Source organism: Dunckerocampus dactyliophorus, chromosome 20 (genome assembly GCF_027744805.1).
Source record: "Dunckerocampus dactyliophorus isolate RoL2022-P2 chromosome 20, RoL_Ddac_1.1, whole genome shotgun sequence".
Lineage (NCBI taxonomy): Eukaryota > Metazoa > Chordata > Actinopteri > Syngnathiformes > Syngnathidae > Dunckerocampus > Dunckerocampus dactyliophorus.
This window is the reverse complement of record NC_072838.1, coordinates 6,885,877-6,913,778: the sequence shown is the minus strand read 5'-3', so window position 1 is coordinate 6,913,778 and position 27,902 is coordinate 6,885,877. Positions and strand designations below refer to the sequence as shown.

The following is a 27,902-nucleotide window of genomic DNA, read 5'->3' as shown; positions in this document are numbered from 1 at the left end:
CCTCACCAGATTAGGAATTTCGGACATCATCAGGAGGTCCCACGGTGGCACAAAGTGGAAGCAGAAGCAAAGACAAAAAAAGGTTAATCAGCAACATATTGTTTTCGGTCTTCACAGTTGTTTTTTTAGCAATAGATTTTTGTGTGACAATCAAACTCAGATTGTTGTAATTACGTTCAATTGGAATCTAACAATATAATTCGATGCAGTGGCTATTGTCTCATCAATGTAATGTTACTGACACCTAGAGAACAGTGTACAATACTGTTGTACTGCCGCTGTTTGTGAATAGCGATCACGATGCACTACAATCGCTTTATTAACAAGCAGAGAACACATGCAGCGCTCATTCACACGGGGGCTGCTGTTGCCCAATCTCTACATTGCTCATTTGCTGCTAGCGCTCAGCTCACAGTCAACTGAAGCTAGCTGATGTCACACACGTCACGTCCCAGGCCCCGCCTCTTAAAGGCACATACACAAGTGTCACAGCATGTCTTTTGAATGCCTTATATTTGTATTTTCGTTCATTCTGCCATTTTTATGCTTAATTTAAAATGCTTAATTTAGGCCATGAATACGTACAATTTGATTAAGTATGTTTTGCAGTACAAATAGACCATATTCAACCACGAAACAGCACCATTTATTCATTCATCGATTTCTGAAAAACAACGATAGATGTTCGAACTGACTGTACCCTGAACGGGACGACTGTACCCCGAATCCACTGTTGACAGCGCAGCCAAAGTGCTGACCAAGTCCAAGAAGTGAGTCCAGTGTCAATGCTGTCTCAGCTGGGTCACATCTTCTGCATCTTTTTTTCTGTGTCAAGTCAACCCACATCTTTCCATTTCTATCACTCAAAGACAGTCAGTGAGGCTAAGGTCAGGAGTCTGGACTCGTGTCTCCATCTGGGACCCTTGAATTCTGGAATTGTCATCTTAGAATCACATACCATGCGGTCAAAAAAGTTAAAATTGCTGATTTATTATATCCACACCTGACCAGCTGAGGTAAGCATACAGTACATCCTAATATTTGCGTGATGGCGATAGATTGGCCTAAGTTCCAGAATGATTTGTTTGCTTTTGATTTAAAACTATTTTAGTAGTTGTTTCGTTTTTTTGACATTCATGAAAACTAATGTGAAATAAAACCTTGCACACTCCACTCCAAACATTCACATCAGTGATAACAATCATGATGATTGGACACCGCATGATATTTAGACACCAACACATAATTAACTCAAAGGTTTTATTCACGTGGAATAATTTGGCCCCATAACTGTAACCTAGCTTCTTGGGGATTTTTTTTTTTTTTATAAATTTGCAATATTATGATAAACAAACATCAAATAACAAATTAACTTGTAATTTTGGGAAATTAAAAAAATATACAAATAAATAAATAATTTGAAAAAGTCCTAATGTTATGAGAATAAAGTCAAAATATTGTGGGATTGAAGTCATAACTCGAAAAAGAAAATTTAAAAAAAAAAAAGGAGCAAGTTGAAATAGTTGGGAAAAAATAGTCCAAATATTAATAGAAAAAGTTGTATTCTAACGAGAAAAAAAAGTTGCAATTTTACGAAAATAAGCTCGTAATAATATGAGGAAAAATAATAGTAGCTCAGAGTTGAAATAGTAAAGTTTTTTGTTTAAGTCAAAAAAATGATGAAAAACAAACAAAACAAAGTTGTCGATTTTGGAAAATTTGGTAGATAATATTGCGAGAGGAAAATTTACAAAATTACAAACTAAATTATTTAGTGAGGGGCCGCATGGTGGCCTAGTGGTTAGCGTGTTGGCCAGAAGAGCGGGAAGATGTGGGTTCGAATCGCCGTTGGGCAGCTCTGTGTGGAGTTTGCATGTTCTCTCCGTGTGTGCGTGGGTTTTCCCCGGGTACTCCCACATTCCAAAAAATGTGTCCATGGATTACCTGTGGACAATGAGTGTGCATGGTTGTTTGTCTATAGGGTGCACCCCGCCTCTCGCTCATAACTCAGCTGGGATATCACACCAGCGACCCTAATTAGCATAAGCGGCATAGAATATGAATGGATTTATTAATTCAAAAAACAACAACAGCAAAAATGGGGTAAAAAGAGCAAAGCTGATATTAATAATAGGCTGAGATGCAGTATTTTTCTTGAAAAATATACTGTATAACGTCTTAACATATCATATGTGTTCCTGTACAAAATATCAAAGTGGCAAAGTTGCGTCCTTCCACTTGTCACCATGTGCGCCTCGCTGGAAATAATACCTGAATAATGTAACAATGAAAAGCGGAACATCCCTTTAAAGAGCTCTGCAGGTTCAGAGAACGAGTCATATATGATAAGAGCGGAGAACATTTGACTTGCTGTCACTATCTCTATGCTGCACATTGTGGCACAGCGTTCCACAATACATGTTTTACGACGTCTGCAGTTCCTTGGCTCAGCTTGTGTGCAGAGATTTGTCAGGGATACACTGTGGGAGTGATGACTGGGGAGTTCTGCAGGGTGAAGTGTGTGGGCCACAGACAGCGCCTACTCTGCTGGCTCCTCGCAGAAAGTAATTTTAGAAATTTGTCAGCTGTGGCGCAGCGGCACATGCACTCACACACCGAATACCGACCCGGTAGTGCGGGATTTAGAATCCATGCTTTTCTTCAAGATTGAACAACATCACTGGAGTATGTTGGACATCAAAGGAGTAGCATATGACGACAACTATACTGTATTCATGAAATACAGACACCGTATTGATAATAAAACACCTCACAGCTGCGACAATGACTTAACTTTTAACTCTATGTCATTTTCAAACACTGCAAACACAGAAATGATCCAAAACTACAGCCACCGTGCCACACAGGAAAATGCTGCGAATTAAAAATTCTGCAATCACATTAACACTGGAAAATGCAGCAAATTCCATTTGGGCTATTTTTCTTTTGCATTTATATTTTTTTTTATCCTGCAACATTTTCCCCGTTGCATGTCTTTTATGGTGTTTGTGTGTTTTTGGTTTTGGACCACTTCTGTGTTTGCGTCTTTTGTTTTTGCATGTGGGCGCCCGTCGGCCATCGCACATAACCCCAGACGAAAAGATACATAAGACACATATACAGCGGAACCGCGGTTAGCGTGTTTTCGGTTAACATGGAAAATATACGTGTGTGTGTATTTTTACCACAACACTTCTATGTTAGCAGGCTATTAGCTTGCAAATACGCCACTTCGCGCTTCGAATTTCGCGGCTTCACTCTATCACTGTTTTTCCAAAATATATCAAATAATAAATCATTGCTGTTTCGTGGTTGAATATGGCCTATTGTTAGTCCAAAAATATGCATATTTCAGGGAATATTATGGGGGTTTTTGCCTAAATTAAGCACTTTTAAGCAAAAAAATGGCTAAGCGAAGTAAAATACAAATATACGCATGACTGATGAAATGTAGTAGATGATATGTAGTATTCTACACTGCTCACGAGGTGGAAGTCATGTTACCGTAATGTTTGGTGAGACACACAAACACCAGACTTGATCGCCAGAACGACAGGCTTTTATTGCAGGTTTGAATGATCTCACAACAGGCACAATAAAAATCCCTATTCAAAACACGGGCTACTTTTGCAACCGTTACCCACACCAGCCTGAAACTCAACTCTGAACCCCGGACGTCACTTCCTGTTTGCCACACTTTCAGGTCCCCTTGAGTCTTATTTAAGTCTTAAATGGCTTATTTTCTCTGATTATGTCTACTGTATTGTAAAGGTGAGTATAGGGGTGTTATTTCATGTCAAGAGGGCTCTAATAATATCAAGAAAAATGTATTTAGAAGGTCGTAAACAGGTTTTCTATGCTCTAACTAGGAAAATATTAGATTTATTCTTAAGGAATCCTACTCGCTGTACTTGCTACTTACTGTACATTGAAAGAGGAACTGGAAATGAGCATGTGTAGTTCTTTGCTAACACACAAATGTCGAAAATGTTAAAACATTACAAGAGGGGTGTCTGAACTTTTTCCATCAAGGGCCATATATTGAATAGTCAAACAATGCAGGGGCCCCTTTCACATTTTTTAAAACCAACCCATGCAGATATGCAAAGGAATTTTTAAAACAACCTTAATCTCAGTTTTGTGTTATCGGTGTCAGAGCATGTTATTAATATACATTTTTTCTCCTTACATTACACGCTTATGTTGAGTTTTTTTTATTCTTACAAATATTTAAGCTTTCTCTTTGTACATGTTTTTAATATTATGACTTTATTGTCAAAATATTTTGACTTTATTATCTTAAAATTATAACATTTTCCCAACGTAATTCTCCAAAAATTTCAACTTTTTCATATTGAGACATTTTTTCCTTGAATATTTCAACTTTATGGTATTTTTCTCTCAATATTATGACCCTCCTGTCTTAATATTTTGTCTTTAAACTTGTAAAACTGCTGGTCTTTTTTTTTTTTTTTCCATTTTTGCTGTTCTTTTTAAATGTTCTCGTTTAATTGTATTTTTACAATGTGCCGGGTCGTAAATGGCGCTCGGCCCGCACTTTGGACACCCCTGCGTTAACATTTTTGGCAAAACTATAATTGCAAAACTTAAAAAACATGTTTTGTTTTAGAATTTAAATTTTCCTGGATCGGACTGAGTGGATTTTCCTGATTTTTTATGGGAGAAATTGGGTTAGAGTACCTTTCTGGACGGATTAATGACGCTACATAAGGTTCCACTCTATAAATAACTTCAAACAGAATCTCATTACAGTCCGTAGAAATCATCAAAATGAGGTGTCAAAACAAACTCCTGCGGCAGTTGGACTACAGCTAATTAAAATAACAAACACGCTCATCACTTCGCCGGGTGGTTTATGTATTGTACCTGTGATACCGCTCCTCTTCTCTGACGGTGATCTTTTCCATCCGCACAGTAGGTTAGATATCTGCCTGCATAAAAATCATCCCATCCGCACTTCTCCAGGACTCCCCGCACCGGGAAGGCTCGTGGGAGTGGCTGCCTCCAGCTCCGACGCTGGTGGGTCAAGCTAGCACTCACACCGGAAACACATACACCTTCAATATAAAAACTATAGTAATCTTTGTATTACAGTTGAATATATTAGCAATGTATTATATCCGCCACAGAGGATTTATGTGGATGCTCATATCATAAACTTATCAAGATGCTAAACTGGAGCCAGAATAGCATTGATTATAGAGCAAGCAGCACTGCAGCAAAGCTAGCAGACAGCAGCAACATCCGCCCTATCTCACATCCACAGCAGCCTCTCTATGCAGTATGCACCAGCTCCCCCCGCGGATACACTAACGGGCACTTCGGTGATGACAGATGGGGAATGACTTAGCGTAAAATGATCACATTGTGAGGAAAATTATCACACAAACCCGGTTTGACGTTCAGGACCATCTCCTACTGTAAAACATTACCGCAGACCGTGTATAGTATAGCCTATAATGCAGTTTTACCTTTACATAAACTAAAAGCACTCATGAAAAAAAAACGCTGTGATGTGCAAAACAGCGCCCCCATTTGGCTGTAAAGAAACACGTGAGACAATGCACAGCATCCAGGCGCAGTGCAGGGTGTATCCCATGTGGTGGCGAATGTAAAAACTTTGAATATATTGGAATATTTAGCTCACTTTTCTCACGTTTACCTCATTTTCTTCACATTTGCGGTAGAAATGAAATGATGAATCTAAATCTAAATGATCAATGTTACATATAAATTTAAAAATAACGTTAAAGAAATACAGTATATTCAATAATTAAATCTAAATATAAATGTTCAAATTTATGTTGCATGTAAATATAAATATAAAAATGTAAAAAAAAAAATCGAAATATATTGTAAACTTCGAATTACACTTCGAACATCACAAGAGCGTTTTTGTTACGCGTCTAAATAAACAGAAAGACAAAGAAAAATAACAAGTGGATATTCTTATCACTCACTTTGTTACTCTAAATGCGGAAGTACAATTTGCTGCATTTAAGTATGCTCGTAAATCCCAGAAAATACACTCAAAATGTGAACTCAACTTAGATGACGTGGGGTGTTTGAACGCAACCCGGCATTGCTCATAATAAAGTGTGATCCAAATGTTCTGCTACTATTAAAGAAATTAGTGTTAGGTAAATAGATTTGTTAGGACGTGTGGTATCTCTTAGCTTGATTGAAATTTTCAGTTCATTTGGAGCTGTTAATACATGCAAATATATATCATCCATTTATCTTTCCTTCAATAAAATACAGTAAACATGGACATATTTAAAGACATCGTGTCGATTAATCCTGATTAATTTGAAACCCATAATTAATCTGATTACAAATTAATTGTTTGACTGCATTAATAAATGCTAGATATAAAATTGTAGTCTAAATATAAATATTACATCTAAATATAAATGTTAAATGAAATGTTAAACCATGAAATAAATGTTTTGAAAATAGCCAAATGCTAATGGGACAATAAAATACATAGAAATGTCAGATGTGGAGGTGCTTTCAGTCTTGCTTTCTGACACTAAATAAATGAAGGTGCTGTTGTTGCTTACATACTTTGTTTGTTTATGAGGGTTTTAGCCTCTGAGGTGGAAAAAGTCGCAAATGAGATGTTTGTCAGGATCGCCGTCAGCTCTGCTCTTAAAGAAAAAAAACGACACTTAAATATCCGCCGACGATGGACAAACTCTAATGAATCAGATCGGAACTATGAAAATCCTCATTACACGACGGAAAAGGCTTGGACGTCCATGATTTAGCCCTTTCATTCATCATTTATATGTACAGTATTTACAGCATATGCAGTTTTCTGCATGTGAATTTATAAATACATGTTTTGTGTGAACATTTGTGGCTTTCTGGAAGGGATTAATTGAATTTACATTTCGTATGGGAAACCTTTTTTGGTTAGTTTCAGTTTCGGAACGGATGAATGACACTAGCCAAGGTTCCAAATTGAAATAGCTTGCATGTAATGTGCATCGTCATTATGCGCTTGCACAACCTGATACTCCTGCTTCTTCACCAAAAATTCACAGCAGCTGTTTTTGGAGCAGGAGCAGTGACACAGTCAAGTACAACGCATTCTATTTTTACCCACAAGAACAAGACCGACATTCTGTGTATCTATAAAAATATACTTTCTTTAATGGAAAAGAGGCAAGAGTGCAATAGACAAGAAGTCATTACAGTGAAGAACAAACAATATGATACAAAGTCAAACATAAATTACAGTACAAAACTGTACAGTCTTCAAATATTCACACATGGTATAGTTACCCACTGCCACATTTTATGTTGTTTTTTTAAAAATACGGCGTAAACAGTCAACTTGCATCTAAATTGCGTAGTCAGGCTACATGTTTGACCAGTCAGAGTGTCAAATAAAAACATTTGTGGCTGAATGAACGCTGTACAGCCTCAACAATGTCAAAAAAAAATAAGACTTCCCACGATGACTTTACCCTCAGTCTGTCAGCATCTCCACACATTTGTGGCTATTTTGTCAATTTCACGAGTATTTTTCTGTCTTCTCCGCAGCAACTTGTCTGTATGTAGCCAGAATGTGGCCATGTTGTAAAATTATTAGTCAAGGTACATAACATTTCAATGTGGATAAGACTGCAGACATGCACGAGATGTGCTGTATATGTCACTCACCCTTAATATTATTACTATTTTCCAAACAAATAAGTGCAATCGTCTATTTGACTAAACAAAAACCCTCCGTACACAAGAGCATAGAGTCAGAAATGGGGCTAAATAGGAGTTAATAAGTATAATTATTGGACTCTATGGTCCTCTATCTCTTCAAGGGCCAAAAGGGTGTATACAGTATATGTTCTGAAGCTGTAACAAGCTGGTGTCAAGGCACCTTTAAGGGTACCACCCTAGTGAGAAGCCGATGGACTCCTAAAAGGTACAATTATGCACTCTTGTGCCATAGTGCATGTCCAAAGTGCGGCCCGGGGGCCATTTGCGGTCAGCTGTTTTGTTTTTTTTTTTATTGGGCTGCGGCACGTTCTAAAAATATAATTTAATGAGAAAACTAAAAATCAGCAGTAATTTTACTACCATAAAGTTGAAATATTCAAGAAAAAAAAGACTTTTTCAAGTCGTAATATTGTGAGAGAAAAAAAAACAATGAATAAAGTTGGAATTTTTGGAAAATGAGGTTGCGGGAAAAATTCTAATATTATGGGAATAAAAGTTATTATTGCAAGAAGAACATTTACAAGACATTTTCTTAAGAAAAAACTGCATCTCAGCTTTGTGATGAAGGTCGGTGGTTCCCAAACTTTTTACAGAGGCGTACCCCTTCAGACATTTGACCTGAAGCCATGTACCCCCTACCCCTGCACACTTAAAAACACACACCTTTTGAGATTAATTAACTCGAAATATTGAACACAATATATTGGTATTCATTTTATAGTTATTATTGGGTCAAAATTGTGTATTTTGCATGGTCACATTTTGGATAATGTTTTACATGAGTTAGTTATTCCAGTTAGTTATTAGTTATTCCAGTCTGATGTTGGCATTCTTCCGTTTGAATGGATTGAATTTGGCTATGATTTAAGCCTGCATAATAATTTATTACCAAATTGAAGGGGAAGGTTTAACAACCACGATAAAGCAGTATCTGAAGTACAAAAACACAAACAAGCAACGATAAAGCCCCACTCAAAGTGACAGGTTTTCACCGCGGCACCCTGCGGGCATTGAAACACCAATAGAAAGCAAATCTTTGAGATGAAACACTATTAAGGCACAAAATAATCATCACACTTATTTGTTCATATGATGCACACAGAGCAATGAACGACATCGTTTTCTGTTTCCTTCCTGCTCTGTTCGCCATTGCGCCGTGAAGCATTCAGGCACACTCGTAATTGAGAGTGTTAGGCGCTAATTGTTTTAAATTTTTATTCACGTAACCCCATTACAATTGGCGTACCCCACTTTGGGAACCTAGGATGAGGTGAAGCCTAATATTAGTATGCACTTCTGTCTTTGCTCCTTTTTCCCCAGTTTTGCTGTTGTTTTTTTTTTTCCCCAATTTTTCAACCTTCTTAAATAATCTCTGTAAATTTTCTTTTTTGTAATATTCTGACTTTATTCCCATAATATTATAAATTGTGCCCCAGTTTGTTTCTCAAAATATTATCGCTTTTAAAAAATAACAAATGTTTTCTTTAATATTTAATAATATTTATTATTATTTTCTTTAATATTAACATTTTATATCTATTTTCAACTCTTTTTCTCTTAATATTTTAATGAAATTATGACCCATTTTTTTCATTTCTGCTGTTTCTATTTTACACCTATTCCAACTTTGTTCTTGTACATTTTCTTCTCGTAATTATGACTTTATTACCACAGTATTTTATTCTCGTAACATACATTTTTTTTCTGCAACCTAATTTTTTTAAAATGACAGATTTGTTGTTTTTTTTGTTTCTCATAATATTATGACTTTTAAAAAATAAATGTTTTCTTTAATATTTCCACTCTATGCTGCTAAAATGACATTTTTCCTCATAATATTATGAGTTTATTCGCGGAAAATTGCGACTTTTATCGTTAGAATACGACTTTTTTTCTCCTCATATTTTCATTTTTTCATAAAATTTAAACAACTGGTTGTTTTTTTTCCATTTCTGCTGTTTTTATTTTCCACCTATGTCAGCTTTCTTCTTGTAAATGTTCTTCTCATAATTATGACTTCATTCCCATAATATTCCATTCTCATAACATTACGATTTTTTCCGCAACTTAATTTTTCAAAAATTACAGCTTTATTTTGTTTCTCATAACATTACAACTTTTAAATAAATAACGCCTTTTTTCTTTAATATTTCAACACTGTGCTACTAAAATTATGTTATTTTTCCTTCTAATATTATGGTGTTATTCTCTTAAAATGGACTCTTTCTCAGAGACTACAACTTTTTTTCTCGTAATATTTTGACTTTCTTCTTGGCAAATTGCTGCTAATTTTTGCATTTTGTTTGTTTTTGTTGTTTTGGCAGCAGCGGGTCATACACTGGACACCCCTCCCACAGCCCAACCACCTAGGTACGGACCGTACCGTGTGTTACTTCTACAGTTGCACCATTATGGGCGCCACACACGGGAGGCGACAAACAACTGAGATTGGCGAAACCCTGCACACGGGAGGCGACGAGCGGCTGTGACCAGCTACACTGGTGAGTGACGCGTTCACATCCAGCGCGAATTGTACGAGTCTCCCACGGTTTTGATTGGCTGTCAGATGTGGAGGGAATTTGGGGGTAGCAAAGTAGTTCAGAGCAGAAGCGCTGTCATTAAAATTTGCTAAAGGAGGAAGTGACGTAATCCTCGTCCATATGGGGCACCGATTGCGTTCTGGGTACTTATTGCGTATTGCAGTGGTCTCCTGTGTGTGGCGCCCATTGATGTGTATGTACAGTATATGTACTGTATGTATATTTCCTTCTCCATGTTGCATGTTGAATGAAATCCCTTGAACACAGCCTTCAAATTTGCTGGTTCAAGAATCATGGGAAAGCTGTCAATAACAATAATGTTTGTAGTTTTGAGGTTTTGTGGCTTGGACCTGTACCTCCTATGCTTTACACACCTGGCAATAACCCCCCTGCAAGAATAGAAAATGAAAAACGGATTATATGGAGTGCTCCACCTCTCCTAGCATGACTTTCCAGTAACACCTCCTCGCAAGATGTAGCGTCTCACTAAACTAAGTTTACAGCAACAAATCTTATCATTGATGCCACTTTAAGATTCAATTTTTGGTGGGTAGTGGTCAGGTTGGGGCAAAAAACGTGAGAAATGTCAGTGCAAAAACCTTTCGAGGACCAATATCACATACTGTGGTCGTAGTCTCCGATCATCCTCCGCGTGTTGGACGCCAGAAAGATGTCGTTGTCACGTGGACAGTCGTAGTGGCAGGAGCACGTTTTTATAAACATCATCTGTTTCCTAAAGACGTCTCCCTCCGGGCAGCGGAACTCCACCTCTGCAGTCATGGTGATGTGAGGCGTGCAGCATCGGCTGTCGGTGCAAACGCCGCAGAACTTTGGTTTGTACATCCTGGTGGTGGAGCACCCTGACAATTCGAAGCGCATTCCTTGTTGGGCCTTCGGTGTCCGCACGCATTTCTTCCCCCTCTGTGGAAGAAGCAATTATCTCATCAAAACAATCATCTGTCAGTCTGCTCTGCCGTTGTTTTTACCAGCCTGGATTTGCGGAAAGCTTAAGAGTTGGTTTGGTTAACAAAGGGTGCCCAAAGGTCCCTCACGTCCTGTCCTGGCCGTCCGTTTTTAGAAAGTGATGAAAATGTCCTACATTTCATTGTTTTTCAGTTTTTCAGAGTGTGAAATTCAACTGCATATGCATCTACAGTATCTAACTAATGTCTAACGAGATGCAAATGCCCCCAGCTTTTTGGTATAGGTGGAAAAAAATTATATTAGTATCAACTTTGGGCTTTGCTCTTTTTTCACCATATTTGCTGTTTTTTCAACTTTATTCTGAAATAATCTTTCTACGTTTTCTTTTCATAATATTATGACTCTATTCCCATAATAGTTTGACTTTCCACTATTCCACTTTTTCTGCACGGAGGCATGGTTCAGGCGGTAGTGTGGGCATTTGCCAACCTTTGTTGTGGGTTCAGGCTCCCCGGAAAACTATATTAGCACAACATTTGTCACATTCAAACTATTTCAACATTCATTCTAAACATTTTTATATGCATTCTCCATTTCAATATTCACACATTCCAGTACAGCTTCTGCTCTTCAGCTTTCAGACCACATTCATTCATTCACATTCATTCTGGAGTTCAACATTTCTACATTCATTCAACATTTTTGACATTAACACGCAATTTCTACGGAAATTGCTCCATTCAGTTACTGTATAAATTGCATTGATTCACTCATTCTCTACCCCTTATCCTGTTTCCTATTCCACCTGACTATGAGGAAACGTGAGTGGGTGCAAGCACAGGACTCTGAGAGGTTCAACTCAAGATCTGATCCCAGAAACACATCACATTCTGAAAAACATTCTGGCAAACCTTAATTTCTTTCTCCTGCTGGCTGTTGCACGGCCTGATCATGCAGATCCTGGTCTGTCTTTCCAGCTGGCATCCATGGTTGTCGTTGGTGATGCGGGATGAGACCCCCATGCCACATGTGGCCGAGCACTCACTCCACTCGGTTGTCTGGACTATGCAGTTGTCTCTGGGACTCTCTGCTTCCGGCGCATGAAAGGACACTTCAGTGACGCCAGGGATGGGTTGTGAAGAGGGCAGAGGATGAATCTGAGAAGGCTCTGCAATGACGGGTGATGGAGTTATAGAAAAAATGATCTTTTTCTGTATATATGTTATACAGTGTTCCCTCGTTTATCGCGGGGGATAAGTTCCCAAAATACCTCACTATAAGTGAAATCCGCCAAGTAGCCAACTTTAATTGTTTACAATATGTTCACAATATATGTTTTAAGGCTGTAAAACCCCTCACAATACGCTTTCTACACTATTCTCAGACAGGCATTAACATTTTCTCAGATTTTTCTCTTGTTTGAACACTCTCAAAGTTCAAATTTCATTTGAATTTTAACGATCAATGTACGAGGTTGGACACAAGAAATTATTAAGTGACTCACACGTATTCACTCCTCTGACCGTGCCTCTTCCGGCTTTTGTACCCTTTTGCAGAATACAATGCGTGCTCATATGCTGTTAAAAAATTAAAAAACATGCAAAATCGCCCTTAAAGAAAATCAGCAAAACAGCGAATCCGCGAAAAGTGAATCTAATGTAGCAAGGGAACACTGTATTTATATATAGTCCTGCACAAGAGTACACTGCCTTTGCCAGGGGTGTCCAAAATGTGGCCCTGGTGCCTTTTGGGGCCCGTGACTGTTTTTTATTGGCCCGCAGCACATACTAAAAATATAACTTATCAAGAAAGAAAAACAAAACAACAAAAAAAAAACAGCAAAAATGGAAAAATCTGCAGTAATTTTACAAAAGAAAAGTCAAAATATGAAGAGAAAAGGTTGTATTTTTACAACAATAATGTCATAATATCACGAGGAAAAACAACATTGTCATTTTAGTAGCATCAAGTTGAAATATTAAAGAAAATCATGTTTCTTTTTTTTTTTTAAGTTGTATACTTAAAATGTTTGGAGTTTGGAAAATTTGGTTGTGGAAAAAGTTATGTTACAGGAATAAAGTAAAATTAAGTAATAATTACGAGAAGAACATTTACAAGAAAAAAGTTGAAATAGCTGGAAAATTAAAAAAAAACAAAAACAACAACAGCAGCAGAAGGAAAAAACAGCTGTCATTTTATGAGAATAAAGTCAAAATATTAAGAATTTGTATGTAACGGGGAAAACGCCTCAATTTTACAAATATAAACTTATAATTATATTTACTTATATATATATATACATACTTATAATAATATATAAATATATATAATCTTATGAGGAAAAATAACGTCATTTTAGTAGCATAGAGTTGGAAAGATTAAAGAAAAAAAACATTTTAAGTCATGATATTATGAAAAATAAACAACACAAATTAAAGTTTAAATTTTTTGAAAATTAGGTTGGGGAAAAAGTTATACTATTATGGGAATAAAGTCATAATATTACAAAAAGAATATTATTTAAGAAGGTCAAAATATTACAAAAAATAAAATTTAAAAAATGCAAAAATGGGAAAAAAAAACACTAATAAGAGGCTTTTTCACTTATTTCAGAAAGCTGAGACGCTGTTTTTTTTAAATATTGGCCCTTGCATCCTCACTATGTGGCCCTTGCTGGACACCCCTTGTGTCCTATGCTCTCCCTTGTGTGCAGTCTTCACCATAGAAGAATTCCATTTTTTAAAAACATCCTTTTTCCATGCTGTGTATTTTGTTCAGCAATGCTTCCGAATAATAATCCAAATTTTGAAGACAAATGTAGTCATGTTTGAGTTGCAATACGTGCTGCCACTGTGTATGGTGTGACAAATATGGCAACAGAGCCGGTACTGACCGCCCATCACTGACTGGTAGTGGTGGTCTTGTGGCGTCTGGTCACACACCCACTCTTCACAGCACTTTCCTGGAATTTGGATGGAGCGAGGGTATGGACAATCAGGGGAGGGCAACCGCACGTTACTGGGACATGTCGGCACGCAACCGATCTCGCCGTTCATACACACACATTGGTGTTTACAGCTGGGCTGGAAGGACTCTCCGCTGTGGTAGATGATGCCACCCAAGTCACACGGCTGACCCTCTTGAGCTGTGGGCAAACAGACAGACACCATCACCCACTGCCATTCATCATTCACATTATCGGTAATATGATTCTAAAGGCTGTTGCTTCTCTTGGCTTTTGGCTATTGCCTTTCTTCCTGGTCCTGGGGACCGTGTAGCTATTGGAGAAATACACACAATTTGAAAGGTTTTCCAATTGCATTAAAAAAATAAGAGAAATATATTTGGTTACAGCGCTGGACTCTAGCATCAACAAGGAAGTTCGACAAAGAGCCCTGAATGATAGTATAGACAGCATATAAAGCAATTGCTGAGAGTGAAAGTTACGCTCGTGTGAAAGCTACGCTTGTGTGAGTGAGTGAGAAACTCTGTTCCTGGTTTCCTTCCTCCTGCCAGTCAATCTTGGACTATTTAAAAATGAAGAAACCTAAAATTAAACCAGAGCCCTAGTTCAACGACAGAACCCGCGCTGCCAGTATGTTGCAGGAGGGCCGAAAAGCAAGTGGAAGAAGGACAAGCTCCAGTAGTCCCTATAATTTCTGCGGAATCGTCCAATAAAACCCAAACCTACTGTTAAATGCAAAATTTCGCAGAAGTTGACAGTGTGAATGAAATGCTGTAATCGTGAGGAGAAGGAACGTTAGCGTGGGGAAGTATTTCTCCAGCGGACCGCTCAAAACACCGGCTAATTTGGTGAAAAAACTTTGAAACTCTTACTTGCCACCGAGCGTGAGAGTACAGCACATACAGCAGTAGCCAGTAAGCTAGCTGGGTTAGCTTAGTTTAGCGGAACATGCTAATGCAGCTGTGTGTGTGCCACCCAGTGTGAGTTGTGCTTTGGTGCTTGTTAATGTAATCGAGCATTTTAGGATTGCCTTGGGCTGACTTCGTGCAAGTTGTGCGTGTGAAATAGGGACGACAGCCACGGCTGCGAGAGCCACACAGCTAGCTACCTCACTGAGCAACAGTCATAACACATTTACAACACACACACACCACACTTCTGGCCTTCAAGATAAGAGCGGCGCACATCCTGTCTAATAGTGTTACTAAAATAAGGATGTCATAATAAAGCTTTTACAACTGCATCTGCAACTACACCTTCGTTAACCACAAGCATGGATATGATCGTCTGTTGAGGATTTTGTAGCAATGAAAAGTTAGAAAAGTTAGCAAAGCTACACATCCGTTTCTGAAATACTGGGCAAAATTGTCCAATGATGTATTGCAACATTTAACGTAAGGATTTTGCATTTATTTGACTGTCATTTTATTCACTGAAACAAAACACACACACAATGTATGGTGATAAAATAAGTGGAAAAAGTAAATGACGGAATTTTTAAAAATTTTAATGGAAAAAATGGAATTTAGGAAAAAATAAAACAGAAATTGGGAAAAAATAAAATAAAACGATTTCATAGGGCCCTACTCCAGGTGTCATTTCAAATTTTAAAGGACGGCTGGCGCCACAATCAGAGCACAGAGGAAGAGGCAAAGAGAGAACGCCTATCAAATAGTATGACCTTTAGTAGCCATAACCCACGTGTTTTATTTTGAACAATTGATTCCGTTCTTATTGCCCCTCATCCTGCTTGCTTGGAAGCATCTTCTGTACTGACAAGGTTGGTTCTCATCTCTGCTCCTACCTCTGACCCTTCTTTGGCAGGCAGTTCACACTATTATTAACAACAGTATGTCTTCTATCCTATAGAAGACATACTATCTCCTATAGTTTACTTATTTTAATGCACGGCCCTTTGTTTATAACTGTGGTTGTGGTTTAATCGCTCTATAAATAAAGTTGTGATTATCCAACACTATATTTTTAGTTTGTGTGACAGAAAGAAGGTGTGTGTGTGTGTGTGTGTGTGTGTGTGTGTGTGTGTGTGGCACAGGTGCGTCCAAACTTTTTTTTTCCCAACTGTTTCAACTTTCCTCTTTTTTTTCTTGTAATTATGACTTCATTCCAATATTGCCATAACAATATTTATTTCCCCGTAATATTAGATTACTTGTTTCTCATAATATTACACCTTTTTAAAAAATGTCTTTTTTTTTATATCTCAACTCCATGCTACTAAAATGATTACTTTTCCTCATAATATTATGAGTTTATATTCTGAAATTTTTCTCATTAGAATACAATTTTTTCTCTTAATATTTTGACTGTATTCTCGTAAAATTTCTGCAGTTTTTCCCATTTCTGCTCTCTTTTTGTTTTTTTTTCATAATTTCAATTTATATTTCAACTTTCTTCTTGTACATTTTCATCTGGTAATATTATGAATGCATTCCCATAATATTTAGACTTTATTCCCATAATATTCTAAGTTTCCCCCAACCTAAATTTCCAGAAATTACAACTTCATTCTTTGTTTCGTTTCTCATATTACGACCTTTAAAAAAAATATTTTTTTTTCTTTATTTCAACTTTACGCCAATGAACTAAAATGACATTTTCCTCATAATATTATGACTTTTTTTTAAATGTATTTTTTTTCTATTTCAACTTTACTGCTAAAATGACTTTTTTTTTTTTTTTTACTTTATTCTTGTGAAATGATGACCTTTTTCTCTTAATATTTTGACTTTATTATTGTAAAATTACTATTGATTTTTTTTTTTTTACTGTACTTTTCTCTTAAAATTCCATTTTTAAAAAAACGGCGCAGACGGCAATAGACCGCACTTTGGACAACCCCTGGTGTAGAAAAAATTATTGGATGCTGAGCAGCCGTAAAGTTCAATGTAAAGCTGTGAGTGCGACGGCAGATGAATATAGAGGGTGTGTTTACCCATGCAGATGCCAGTGTCAGTGTCACTCAGCAATGCGTAGTCACAGTAGAGCTCCTTGTGGTGGTCGCAGGGCTCCAGCAGGGTACAGGGCTCGCCAAGCTGCCTGGCACACACTTTACAGCAACCACATCCATCCAGCACCAAGCTTGTTCCTACTGGACAGGGAGGGGGGTCTGCAGGGCAGGCACAGGGTTGGGAGCAATCCTGGGCCACTGTCTGCAACAAACACACATAATAATGTGAGATTTAGCTGTACGAAGGAAAAAAAGTATGAATAGTAAACCAGCATGTCCAAGTTTAGATAGAAGCTAGTTTAGACAGTTTAAACAATGATTGTTAATCCCTTTATTTCCACAAAGGAAGATTCCTTATTTATAAATGGAATATTTTTGTCGTTAGAGCACAGAAAACCTGTTTACGACCTTGTAAATACACTTTTTAACATCATTAGAGCCCTCGAGACATTAAATAACACCCCTATAGTCACCTTTACACTCCTATCATGTAGTAGATATAATTAGAAAAAATAAGACAGATAAGAGTGACTGTCTTTTCAGGACTCAACCTAAAGCCCATGAATTTCTAAGTTAGTCCTTATTTTTTTGTATGAACTGAAACATATTTGTGGTCTTTTGTGCAGTACCTGACGTACATGAACTCTATCCTTCTCCAGGAAAAGTTCGGATACACTGTTGCCTCATTTATGGAGCGGATAGGTTCCCAAAATAGTCCGCAGTAAGTGAAATACGCAAAGTAGACATCCTTTTTATTTTTTATTATTATTATTATTATTTTTTTACAATGCTTATATATGTTTTAAGGCTGTAAAACTCCTCACCATACACTTTGTACACTCACTCAGACAGGCAATAGCATTTTATCACACTTCTCTTTTGCTCAAACACTCTCAAAGAAGTTCACACTTTCGTTTGAATTTTAATGGTCAAGCTACCGGTAGGACACAAGAAATTATTAAATCCTCACGTATTTTTTCTCCTGTGACCGTCCTGGCGCCGTTCCGCTGTACTGCAGCATTTTTGTATCCTTCTAAAAACATACTGCTGCAGTCCTTCCGACCGAAGACTCATTTATGAGCCAGCAAGCAAGCAAGCTAGCGAAAACACAGGAGACTGATTGGCAATGGTCTACAGCCAATCAGGACGCAGGTGCAGACAGACCAGCGAGTGAAGAGAGAGAGAGAGATACTCAACTTCCCACAATGCAATTCTTCTTAAAGGGCCAGGCTTGGCCTGTAACATCGCTGTAATAAAATAAAAAGAAGCACTAAAAAACAATCAGTCAAACAGCTAATCAGCAAAATGTGAACCGCGATGGAGCGAGGGAACACTATTTTGTTGTCTAAACAACTATTTTAACTTCTTCCTCATAATGCATTTCGTCAAGCAGAGCAGTTCATTGGCCAATGGCTGCCATGGTGGCCCGGCATCCATGGCAAGGGGAGCGCATGAGCTCATGAGCTATTGGTCAATTAACTGCCCTGCTGGACGAAATGTATTATGGAGAAGTTAAATAGTTGTTTTTTTTTTTATTTTAAACTCGTATTGGTACTTGTCTTATATATTTCTTAGGTCTTTTTTTTTAAATGATCCAGTTTTTGTATCTTAGTGCTGCCAAGTAAACCAAATTTACTGTATACAGAATGTGATTGTTTATAGGAGATGATTGGCTAATTTGAGTCTGTTTTGCAACACACTTTTTCAAAATAACAATAATAATAATAACACTTCTCATTAAAATGTAATAAAAGCTTATTTGCTATGTCAGGGGTGTCCAAAATGTGGCCCTGGGGTCATTTGCGGCCTGTGGCCATTTTTTTATGGGCTCTCGACACATTTTAAAAATACAATTAAACAAGAAAAATGTAAAAAGAGCAGTAATTTAGAGAATAAAGTAGAGCTATTAGAATAATATAAAACATTTTAACATCATGACTAAACATTTTACAAGCAAAACGTTTTAATATTATGAGAAAATATTTTAAAACGTCACAATAATTTCTGCAATAATTTTTTGCAATATTAGTAACAAAACAAAGAATAAAACTGCAATTTTTGGAAAATCAGGCTGGGAAACAGTTGTGCTATTACGTGAAAAAAGTCAAAATATGATGGGAACAAATTCGCAGTGCTATGAAAAAAATTACAAGAAGACAGTTGAAATATCTGTCAAATTGAAAAGCAACAACAGCAAAAATGGGAAAAGGAGCTGTAATAATAATAAAAAAAGTAATAATAAATGTAATAATAAACTTTGTCACCAATAACAAAATGCTGCAGGTTTTTTTTCCTCTTTAAATATATATAACTTGTTAGCATATTTACATGGGTTGGTTTACAAAATGTAAAATATCAAAGTGGCCAACGTATCCTTTAATTTTACCTTACGCTGTGAAAAGATTGGACACTTTTTATGCTACTGTATATTGTTCTGGTTCGACACATGCACAGAGAGCCGCTAGAGGGCGACAACAGACAACAGCATAAAGGTTGCTGCTTGCTATCCATGTTTACATTATTGTAGCCATACAGATGATAAATAATCAGGAACATACTGTTATTCCAGCTACTTATGTAAACTGTCAGATCATGAGCTGTCATATAGAACGATTCATATTCACAAATTGATATGACTTATTGCCCAAGAGCTTCTAAGTCCCAATTCATGCTGACTGATAAGGAGAAAACTTACCAGTGAGATTATGAACAGAAGAAGGGAGAATGTGGTGAAAGTTTCCACGGACATAGTTCTTCACAAGCTGATGTCCACTCAGTTGTATCTAGTAGGCCTATTGGTTCCTGTGGCAGGAGGCTGCGTCTGGTCGAGCTGCTTGGAGAAGACTGATGAAAGGATGGAGGGGAGGGGACCTAGCTTAAATACCAGTACAGTGGGTGTAGCCCGACAAACTACAGCCCATGCCACTGTGTTGTGAGCGATGAAAACATTTTGATTCAAAAGGTTCGCATGCTGACAAGCTGCCCGATCATTGGTGCATGGGTGTGGTGGATAAAAAGCCATGGCGGAGGGTGCCAACTGCAGTTTGAATGACGGCGCACCTGGGTTTTCATCATTACAATAATATTTTACAAACTTTTATTCAAAACAATGCATTAATATACTGTGTGCTACCATTTACAACTCAGTTATTTCTTCTCAGTCAAGGCCTTTTGCAGTAGCTAGTTGTCATATTCTGTGTAGAAAGTGGGAGAGAAAGAAGATGACCTGGTGACACCTTTAAAACAGTTACAGTGTGAACAAGTGTTTGCCCCCTTCCTGATTTATTTTTTTTTTATGTTTGTCACACTTACTGTAAATGTTTCAGATCATCAGACAAATTTAAATATTAGTCAATGACAGCACAACTGAACACAAAATGCTGTTTTGAAATGAAACATTTTATTATTAAGGAGGAAAAAGTCCAAACCTACATGTCCCTGTGTGAAAAAGTGATTGCCCCCCTAAACCTAATAACTGGTTGGGCCACCCTTAGCAGCAACAACTGCAATCAAGCGTTTGTGATAACTTGCAATGAGTCTCTTTCAGCGCTGTGAAGGAATTTTGGTCCACTCATCTTTGCAGAATTGTTGTCATTCAGCCACATTGGAGGGTTTTCCAGCATGAAGCACCTTTTTAAGGTCATGCCACAGCATCTCAATAGGATTCAGGTCAGGACTTTGACTAGACCACTCCAAAGTCTTCATTTAGTTTTTCTTCAGCCATTCAGAGGTGGACTTGCTGGTGTGTTTTGGATCATTGTCCTGCTGCAGAACCCAAGTTGGTTTCAGCTTGAGGTCACCAACAGATGGCCGGACATTCTCCTTCAGGATGTTTTGGGAGACGGCACTCCTGGCCGGTCAATCCTGGGAAGGTTCACCACTGTTCCATGTTCCCTCCATTTGTGGATAATGTCTCTCATTGTGGTTCACTGGAGTCCCAAAGCTTTAGAAATGGCTTTATAACCTTTTCCACACTGATAGATCTCAATTCATCTCAGTTAAGTTATGTTTTAATGCTGGGGCAATCACTTTTCCACACAGGGCCATGTAGGTCTGAATTTATTTTCTCCCTTAATAATAAAAAGTTTCATTTAGAAACTGCCTTTTGTGTTCAGGTGTGTTGTCATTGACTAATATTTAAATTTGTTTGATCATGCCCCCCAAAAAAAAGGAATCAGGAAGGGGGCAAACCATTTTTCAATAGATGTTTGACTTAAGAAACATTCGACTTTTGACTAAGTTATCAGCTGAGAGAGAGCTGTTTAGCTCCAATTTTCTGAGTAAGCCCTGCAGATGGCTTGGATTAGGGTCAGATGATGTTCTCAGCACAACCAATTTGAGAAAGACAAGAGGTCACCCAAGGGTCACAAACTGCATAAACTGATCACACAGGCGGGAAAAACCCAACAGATTCAACTGGTCGAGACAAAACTTTGGTTGGCAAAATATTGATTTTGCTGACCAGTCCTCCACCCGGGGATTAAGACGGGAAAACCCAGAAGGAATTAGCAAACGTGTGAGCACACCAACGCAAAACATCCCGAGGAGGAAGTTCAAATGGATGAGACAGATGCACCATGCCTGATGGAAAGGTCCTCTTTGATCCACTAACGCCTCATTGACTTTTACCAAGAAGATGCTTTTGTTCCGGTCCTCCCAGCCGCTGTTGACTGATCCTGGTATCCAACAGGCTGTCTTCCTGGATTTTGTTGTACACTTTGACCTAAAGCTGTCACCCGGGATCATTTCATGATGTGTTGTGGCGTCTGAACACCTATGACCCTCATTTTAAAGTCTGAACTTCATCAGACAATATTGGTGAGATGAGAAAAGGACATGTGGAAATAATAGAACTTTTATTTCTTACCAGCAGCCAACTAAATAAATATTCCTGAAGTGACATGCTAAAGAGGACCGACTTGATTTTACTCAAATAAAGGACAAAGGTGCAGGATTTATGTAAGTCTGAAAACACAGTGTCTTTGTTATGTGCACTTGGAGACTTCTGCTCTCCACTAACCACATTATTACATGTTATTTGTCTCTTTTCTCCTGCCACAAACATTACATAACCCCCTCTTGTACGGACTACAGACTAATAACTGCCATGCCAAACAGCTGACACGATGCCTGATGAATGACGTACATCCAGCAGGCACAACATTGTGTTTGACCTGCCATAAATCACCTCTGTTCTTTCTCACACACGTTCGAGGTTCTCCGACACAAACAGACTGGTTGTGGTTGTGCTGCAGAAATACCAGTGTCGAAACTCCTTGCCAAGGATTGGATCTCCTTGAGGCAACAACGGGTACTGTATGTTGTTTGCCTGGCAGTGATTGACACTCACAGATCCATGCAGGGACTGCAAGATAGAAGAAGAGCAGCCGTCCTTGTTTAGTTAGCCTTGAAATTTGGCATGAAAACCCATACAGTCGTCCCTCGCTATGTCGTGGTTCGAATATCGCTCCCTCACTACATCGCGGTTTTTCCAAAAAGAATTAATGAATAAATGATTGCTGTTTCATGGTTCACTATGCCTATTATTAGTTCAAAGATAATGAATGACAAGTTACATGTAGTATTCTGGTCACTTGGTATCAGTAATGTAATGAGACATGATATTAGATTACATTACCTTTCACACTGCATTTGGACCGGCTACTGAGCCAGCAGAGCCAAGCCGACAGGCCATGGCTGAGACGGACATGTCATGGCTGGGATGGAGTGAAAAAAAGGTGCTCCTCTCATTCCGTGTGGAAGTGGTACGTTTTCAGCTTCTTTGTCCTTCTTCCCCTCTCTGATTGAAACACTTTCTTCAGTTTATAATAAGTTAATTTGGAGAGGCTAACTAGTGAGCTGGGTAGCTTGCTATGCTAGCGGCGGCCGTCTGTTATGTCCCTGCAGTGATGCCCGTAGCCTGCACCATGTGATGCAACGCTAACAGGGCTCCATTAATGTTAAAAACCCGTATTTAGAAAGTCATAAACAGGTTTTCGATGCTCTAACTATGAAAATATTCAGTTTATTAATATTGAATCCTACTTCGGGGAAATTCACTTATCTCGGTCGGTTCTGGAACCAATTAACCGCAACACATGAGGGACACTACTTGTTGTACACTATATCGAGTAGAATAAAAATATGGATTTACTTTCTGCCACCTTGGCACGCTTTTCCACGGTCTAAGGTTTTTGATTTTCATTTGCAGACCCCAGTCTGGGTCGAAGAAAGATAGTCAAGACAGCTGATTGTAGAAGCAAATATTTAGTCCCAAACTGGAATGAAGGCATTCGACCGTGTTTCTCCAGGGCGTGTCTGACTGGTATGAGCCCCTGGGGCAGACCCAGGACGTTGGAGAGACTTTGTCTCTCAACTGGCCTGGAAATATGCCTCGGGATCCGCCGGGAGGACCTGGATGAAGTAGCCCTGGAGAGAGAAGTCTGGGAAGGCTGCTGCTCCCGTGACCTGACCTTGGATAAGCGGAAGAAGATGGATGGATGGATGGATGAATGGATGGATGAATGGCGTCCCAAACTTTCCTTTATCTGAGGCGCAGTATCAAAACAACTGTCCTTGAAACATGCCAAACATAATACCAAAGAATCTGATGCGGCGAATGACATCTTTTGGAAGTGTGAACAGAATTACTCCATCTGCTCGAGTGTTCCACCTGACAACAACAGAAAATGAAGGCAAAAAGCACCACAGCAACTTGAAAACGCTGAGAGGGAGGTTTATCAAAGTGACGTCACTTCCTCCTTCGTCTCCAGTCTCCGACCGGTTTGTTTTTTAGTAACAAAAAATGTACAAAAGTGTAAATATGTCAACATCCGAGCACACATCTAACACGGGAAATATGCCTTTTAATGTTATTTTGGTGGTTGTGATGTTTTTTGGGTGGAAAAAGTGTCATTCGGAGCCAAGGAGGCATGGCACATTTAACCTCGGTCTCTTTGGTGTCCATATACACTGGCAGGAACCCAAGCCACCTGACTCCAAAGACTGCAGGATATGCAGAGTTAATTACATCCTGTGTTACAGTACGACAGCTAGAGTGAGTGAAGGTGTTTGACTGGAATTGGAGCTCAGCTTGGTGCTTTTGGCTGCAGCTCAGGTCTGTCCAACCAAAGCACTTTTTAATATGCTCTTACTCACACAAACATCCGATGCATGAGTGCAGGTGTAAGTGAGTCAGTCATCTTCTATTAAAACGTGTGTATTTTCAGGTTTGTCAATACCCCTGTTCAGAACACCTTATTCATCCTGGGCCCAGATCTTTGAACTTCTTCTGCAAATGTATGTCAATATTATTCTCAATATTACCAACCAAAAAGGCTGTAAAACTGGATTCACAGTAAGAAAAAGGGGAAAAAACATGTCCGGGAAAGTGCAACAGTTGGCACACAGGGATTTAGGTTTTGCTGAGGTGATATAACCATGTAGGTCTCCCAGACATGAGTTCACCTTTAATCTTTGGTTTTATACTGTTGTTTGTTATCCCATCTGTTTTCATTGGCCGATTAAGCCTCTAGTATTGAGTTCTCCGCAGTTATGTTTTCTTTAGCTATCACCAAACATCAAAGTTCTGATGCTGGGCCAAAGCCTTTGCAGTTTTTTTCCCCTGTAAAATACTGTAATACCGGAAAAGGGGGGGAAAAAAATCTCTGCAGACTGGTCAGTGGCCCTCGTGCTACAGTAGAATTTCCGTAAATCTGTGTGTCACAAAAAACCTTGATGCTTTGTTAGTTGTTTGATAATGACCTTAAACATTTTGAGTGCAACTGTTTGTCAGCAAAGTTCTTAGCTGTCAATTTGCTCCTATCATGGGGATAATGACATTGCATGAGACAACTTCAGTGTTCTTTTCAACCTCATTCGACAAGTTGTATTATGTAAAGACAAAATATTGCATAATATTGTATAATATGAACCTATATTTGTGTTTAGCTGACATAATACAACAGGGGAATCCGGAGCGCAGAGTTTCTTGAGGCCCTGGATGCTGTGGGGCTGCCTTGGTTGACATGACTCTGTAGCATGACAGGGACATCGGAGGCGGGGCAGACCAGGGTGGTGGTCCCTTTTTCACACTCCTCAGCCTTCCTGGTAAGGTTGTGGAGAGGAGGGTCCGCCGGATAGATGAATCTCGGATTCAGGAGGAGGAGTCTGGGTTACGTCCGGGTTGTGGAACTGTGGACCAACTCTACATTCTTGGCAGGGTCCTTGAGGGTGTACGGGACCATGTGTTTTGCGGACTTGGAGAAGGCATTCAACTGTGGAGGAATCCCGTGGGGAATATTCCGGGAGTATGGGGTACCGGACCGCCTAATTTGGGCTGTTTACTTCCTGTATGACCGCATTGCCGGTAATAAGTCTGACTCATTTAGAGTGAGGGTTGGTCTCCGCCAGGGCTGCCCTTTATCACCAATTCTGTTCATAACCTTGATGGACAAAATTTCTAGGCGCAGCCAGGGCATTGAGGGGATCCGGTTTGGTGGCTGCAGGATCGGGTCTCTGCTTTTTGCAGATGATGTGGTCAGGGATCGGATCGCAGCCGAGAGTAAAGCAGCTGGGAGGAGAATCAGCACCTCCAAGTCTGAGTCCATGGTTCTCACCTGAAAAAGGTGGAGTACCATCTCAGGGTCGGCAATGAAATCAGTACAAAGAACTTCTGGGCCTTCTTCACAAGTGAGTTAACGAATGAACACATGTTTAACAGGCGGATTGGGGCGGCATCTGAAGTGGTGCGAACTCTGCATCGATGTTGTGGTGAAGAGGAAGCTGAGTCGAAAGGCAAAGCTCTGAATTTACCGGCCCATCTACGTTCCTACCCTCACCTATAGTCGTGAGCTTTGGGTAGTGACCGAAAGGACAGGATTGCGGGTACAAGCGTAGGGTGGCTGGGCTGTCCCTTAGAGATAAGGTGAAACGCACTGTCATTCGGAGAAACTCCTCACTGAGGCATCTGGTCGGGATGCCTCCTTGTAGAGGTGTTAACCTGGGTTTGCGTACATTTTCTGGTTAGCGTACAATATGGGATGCCTCTTGTCGTGTTATTAATACACTTCCTGAGTCCAACTGCGTTGTTAATGTATTTTTATAGGAAAACAGCCTTGTTAGCACCTTGCTAATAAATGGAAACAGCAAGCAGAAGTCAGCTCCATTACTTGTTTATGATGTCATCAGCAGTTGACTCTGTAGTTCTTTGCTAACTAACACAGTTACGCCACATGTCTCATAAATGTTAACCCAAAACATGTTTTTACATGTTTTATTATAGTCGTTCCTGCAGAAAACTATTGTAAATACATAAAATTGACGAATGAAAGGAATAAATAAACATATAAAGTTACTTTTACCTTCGTTGAAGACGCGATTGCTGACGAACACATGCAGCGAGATCAACGCGGAAACCAAATTCGGTTTCGGTATGAGTTATTTCATGAATTCAATAGTATTTCTCACCTTTTTTAACACTTGCGGCTTTCTTTGGCTCCATTTTGGGTTATTTTGCAGCCACGGTCAGCAAAAAGAAGCAAAGACTTGAGGTGAGAAACACTGGTTTATGACTGTTTGCATTACAGCACCATAACGGGCAAGCAATCTGTAAAGTCTGAACAGTAGTACATAGTAGGTTCATCCTGAAATGCAACTGAAATATCCCTAACCTCCTGTGAGTACGATATCAGCATTACACAGTTCACTTTTATACATTCAGCTCAGAGCTGGCGGCAGCACATTGCATTTTTTTTTGCAAACATTTGGCCTGCAGGAGACCCACTAGGGTTACAAAAACACCTTGCCTTTAAGGAGGTGAGGTAAACGGCTAAAAATAGCAGCCTGGATGGAATCACAGTGGTCGCCTCCTCCTCTGTTCTCTCAGGATGTTGTTTAAGTCTGGTACATTCCTGCTTAGCCAGCCAGCAAATCTGTCTCTTCCCGTTCCCTCTGTTTTTCTGCATGCACACTCAAATGATGTCAGAACACTCTGTACCGGCTGTGGTCAGATTCTTGTTTGTACGCAATCTACCTGTGACGGTCTCCTCTTGACTTGACACTGTAATTTTGGATGGAATTCCTGACATCCTATTCATGAGACGGTCATTAATGAATCACGGAGGCCTTGTGGTGGAGGTACAGTGGTGTAATGAATGCCAGCGCAGGGAGAACAAACTCAGAACTGTGTGAACTGTGTGACGTCTCCTTTTAAGAATATGTTAAAAAGCATGAAGCACTCCTGTCTTTAGCAATCCCTGTGCAGTGATCATGCATCATCAATGGGTACTTTTACCTTTGAGGCTATTATAAGAGACGCTTTTTGACCCTGGAAGCAGGGAAAACTATTGTAAAAGTAGAATAAATCAGGAAAAAATGTGTTGAATTTGTTTCCTGAATTAATTCTTGAGCTCAGTCACTTCCCGAACCCAAACCAAGTGTTTACATGCCTGCACCCACCCAGAACTTAGTCTGTGTGCACTTCATAAAGCATTCTGTTTTAAAGTAAAAATTTGACTAGTGTTAGTTTCAGGTGTTTCTCGAAAAGAGATGATGCCCCGATGAACCAAAAATTTCGGAGCTAAGTTTAGTCTGAGAAACCTGGATAAGCCTGGAAACGTTTACACTCATATTACCCAATACAGCAGAAATAATAAGACATAAAACATAGGTAAGACATAACATAGACTCACACATTAGCATTGGGAGAGTTCCATGTTGTTCCTTTTTTTATGGCATTTTTTTTTTTTTTTTATTAATA

At 39.0% G+C, this 27,902-nt stretch overlaps 2 protein-coding genes across 4 annotated transcripts in view; both read right to left on the bottom strand.

Moving 5' to 3' along the window:
* Positions 1-5,166, bottom strand: part of LOC129172927 (protein 4.1-like) — a 141,349-nt gene extending 136,183 nt beyond the window's left edge. The window contains exon 1 of one of the 2 annotated variants that reach the window (XM_054763195.1): positions 4,888-5,166. The gene's annotated coding sequence lies outside the window, so the exon portion shown is untranslated. Of the gene's footprint in view, positions 1-6; positions 1,173-4,887 lie in introns of those variants that run through there. The other variant, XM_054763197.1, reaches the window with a different exon arrangement.
* Positions 5,167-7,090: 1,924 nt separating this feature from the next.
* On the bottom strand, positions 7,091-19,987 carry ccn2b (cellular communication network factor 2b). Of its 2 annotated transcripts, none has more exons than XM_054764551.1 (5): positions 18,114-18,217; positions 17,129-17,345; positions 14,104-14,355; positions 12,122-12,378; positions 7,091-11,207 (listed from the first exon to the last, which is right to left on the bottom strand). In XM_054764551.1, exons 1-5 carry the CDS (start codon positions 18,162-18,164, stop codon positions 10,902-10,904), a joined length of 1,083 nt encoding a protein of 360 aa, XP_054620526.1. In that variant the 5' UTR covers positions 18,165-18,217; the 3' UTR covers positions 7,091-10,901. The 2 variants fall into 2 exon arrangements, with proteins under 2 accessions (XP_054620526.1, XP_054620524.1); XM_054764549.1 differs by lacking the exon at positions 18,114-18,217 and adding an exon at positions 19,839-19,987 and having other exon boundaries at positions 7,093-11,207.
* Positions 19,988-27,902: the final 7,915 nt, after the last annotated feature.

Bases quoted from the DNA above. Each gene is read 5' to 3' on its own strand.
- ccn2b (XM_054764549.1), bottom strand. From the start codon at position 19,892: ATGTCCGTGGAAACTTTCACCACATTCTCCCTTCTTCTGTTCATAATC. The intron at 14,356-17,128 runs GTAAACACACCC...GTTTGCCCACAG, and splicing joins TGACACTGGCATCTGCATGG to CTCAAGAGGGTCAGCCGTGT. The intron at 11,208-12,121 runs GTTTGCCAGAAT...CTTCTTCCACAG, and splicing joins AGCAGGAGAAAGAAATTAAG to AGGGGGAAGAAATGCGTGCG.